Raw genomic sequence first — 2,762 nt, 5'->3', positions numbered from 1 at the left:
CGTTGATCTTGACATAAAATTTCCTTTTCCTTCAATGGAATTGAGCTTCCATTGTTGCTATCATTCTCCTCTCTTAAAGAAGATTCGTCTCTGAATCTTGGTGGTGACTTTATTTGCTCTTTAATGCATTTGAACCTTTATGGTTTCTATCAAGAACACTAGTATTTCTGGTGGTTTTCTGCATTCACCCAGTCTGCTTTGTTTTGTCAAAATGTTTAGCTGAGATATCTACTGTTTGAGTAATGTGCTTCTTATTAGCCTCAAGATCCTCTTCTTCCTGCTTATTCTTGAAAGATTCTTGAGCAGGAATCATAATTTCAATGTGAACTGCTCTTGCAAGATGTTTTCTATGGTTTCTTGCCGGTAAGGCCCATTCCTGTTGGATTCCTGGATCTAGAGTATCAGAAGTTCTCTCCTATTCTCCCATCTCCTCTTCTGTATTGTAGTTCCTTTCTTTAATATTCTCTGTGGGCATCTCATTAGAAGCAAAAACTGTAATAGTTAATGATTTTCCTACATGATCCATATCTAGCTGTGTATTCTCCAAAGACATCTCCTGAACTATTTGATCATTCTCCTGTTGCTTGTTCTCTAATGACTCCTGCTAAGATACAAAAGTAGTTGTCACATCTGAGGCCTCAATCTGATTCAGTACTGTTTCTTGCTGCTTGTTCTCCACCTTATGCTTTTCATTGATATCCCTATTACTAGTTTTACCAAAAGAAGCATCAATCGAGGCTTTTGAAGATTCGGGCTTCTTCACTTGCTCCACTTCTTTGTAGATGTGTTGATATTCATATGTTGCATCTTGTTCCCATTGTTGTTCCCCTTGGTAACTGATTTTTCTCCCTCATTCTCTGCATTCTTGTCTGCACCAGAACTTGCAGTCTTACTCTTTGTTGCACTAACATGCTTCACTTTTGCCACACTTTCTTCCTTGGTTGAATTACTCTCACTGCTATGCACCTGAATTTCTTCATTAAGAGCAGCAAATTGGTTGGCAGTCTTCGCTGCAATACTCTCCTAATTTTTCTGCTTCTCCTTATCTTGTTTGCTATGTATCTCTAAATTAACTTCTCCCACCTTTTGGTCTATTATAATTTTTTGCATTGCAGGCTTGATCTGGTTGATGCCGTCTTTGATTTCCACCTTGATTATGCTGCTGCTTTTTCACATTACCGTTGTGTTTGGAAATTTTCCCTTGTTGTTGTTTCTCTTGCCCCTCCATAATTGTGGTTGCTTTTGTTTACCTCTACTCTCATCAGTTTGGAGATCTACAACCTTTGCACTACTCAACACCTTATGTTTTTCTGATTTCTCATTATTGATGTTCCAGTTTGCTCCTTCTTATGTCATGATTCCTGACTATTGGCTGCAATATTTTCTTTCTCCTTTGGCTATAGTTAAGGATGTATAACAAAAAACTCATTCTCATTATGTCCCTAGAGTTTGCATCTTTTACAGTATTTTGGAATATGATGATAATATATCTTGATCCATTTATCCAATATTTCTCTAGTGCTCTTCTTTCTCATCCCATTATTAACTCTTTGTGGAAGGTCAATTAACTGATCTACTTCAACCTTGACTCTCGCACAACTTGGCCTAGTTGTGATTACAAGTAGCCATATCAACTTGTAAAGGTTTTCCAATAGTAGATGGTAATGAGAAAACAACTTCTTTACAAAATAATTAGGAGGCAAATATTGAAAGGAAATCCATGCAATTGCTATAGTTTCTTCATCTGGATCAAACCATGGATCCCACTTCAAAGTATGCATTAGATACGACCAATTCATATGCATAATGTAGAAAGCAGGTTTTGATAACAAGTTAAAATAATCTTCCAACAAAGTAGCACGTATTGAAACAAACCTATTCCTAAGCAAACTGATATTACATTCACCCTTTAGTTCGCATTGCTTGGGAATGAGTTTCCGGAGTTCTTTAATGTCTGGTCATCCATAAGCAAACTTTTCAACGATAGCATTTTGGAGATATTCATGTATTATCATCTGTTCAACCTCATCTTCATCCCATATGATCATAGGCTCTCCATGCAGACAGGTTACGTGTTTTAGAGGCAAAGGTTTGTATGAACTGGTTTGAACTGAGGGTTGTAAGGTTGTAGCATAAGTTTTGGGTGGCGGGGGTTGATTAGGTTGCGTTAAAGGAATCACAGATGGCTGGACAGCCTCCATAGAAATAGGGTTTTCACTATCTAGGGTTTCTCTAGAAAGAGAGCATTTTTTCTATTTGGTAAGTTCAATGTAACAAAAAATTGTTCCTGTTGTCATTTAAAAGTATTTTTTATCAGCGAAACACTTCAAGTCTAAAGGTAAATACTTTTAGCCTTTGAATTTTTGGACAAACAAGCTATAATCGTAAATCCAGTAAAGTGTAAATACGTAAAGAATGCACACTCATAGAATGTTTCTTGTCACCTAGTAATATATTTTTTCTTTTAATAAGTCATCATCATAGTTGTGATCCCATAGGTGTGGTGGGTCAGACTTGACCCTTACCACATCAATTGATAGTAAAAACATTTACATATGTTAGAAGGACATGGCCCAAAACCTCTAACAATGAGAATCTTTACAAAAAGCTATCTAAAGAGTTATGAAGTACTAGCTATACAACATCATTAACTACACACAAACTTAAAGATAAGTTAACTTATAAAGAAGTTACGTTTTTCAAATCTTCTTCTCATTGTAGGAAATTATCACTTATCTAGTTGAATATAACCTTTAACCTCA

The 2,762-nt window shown here is 36.1% G+C and overlaps 1 protein-coding gene across 1 annotated transcript; it reads right to left on the bottom strand.

Moving 5' to 3' along the window:
• Positions 1–415: 415 nt before the first annotated feature.
• Positions 416–1,228, bottom strand: LOC132035077 (uncharacterized). The gene is made up of 4 exons (XM_059425395.1): positions 1,084–1,228; positions 764–974; positions 656–707; positions 416–601 (listed from the first exon to the last, which is right to left on the bottom strand). The coding sequence occupies exons 1-4, from the start codon at positions 1,226–1,228 to the stop codon at positions 416–418; spliced, it is 594 nt and encodes a 197-aa protein (XP_059281378.1).
• Between the last annotated feature and the right edge of the window lie 1,534 nt (positions 1,229–2,762).

Source organism: Lycium ferocissimum, chromosome 10 (assembly GCF_029784015.1).
Source record: "Lycium ferocissimum isolate CSIRO_LF1 chromosome 10, AGI_CSIRO_Lferr_CH_V1, whole genome shotgun sequence".
NCBI lineage: Eukaryota > Viridiplantae > Streptophyta > Magnoliopsida > Solanales > Solanaceae > Lycium > Lycium ferocissimum.
Note: the sequence above shows the minus strand (reverse complement) of the source record. Positions and strands in the feature narration are given on the sequence as shown.

Coding starts and splice junctions, on each gene's coding strand:
- LOC132035077 (XM_059425395.1), bottom strand. CDS start 1,228: ATGGAGGGGCAAGAGAAACAACAACAAGGGAAAATTTCCAAACACAAC. Junction 975..1,083: donor AAATTATAATAGACCAAAAG/GTGGGAGAAGTT, acceptor CTCTTAATGAAG/AAATTCAGGTGCATAGCAGT. Junction 708..763: donor TCTACAAAGAAGTGGAGCAA/GTGAAGAAGCCC, acceptor TGGTAAAACTAG/TAATAGGGATATCAATGAAA.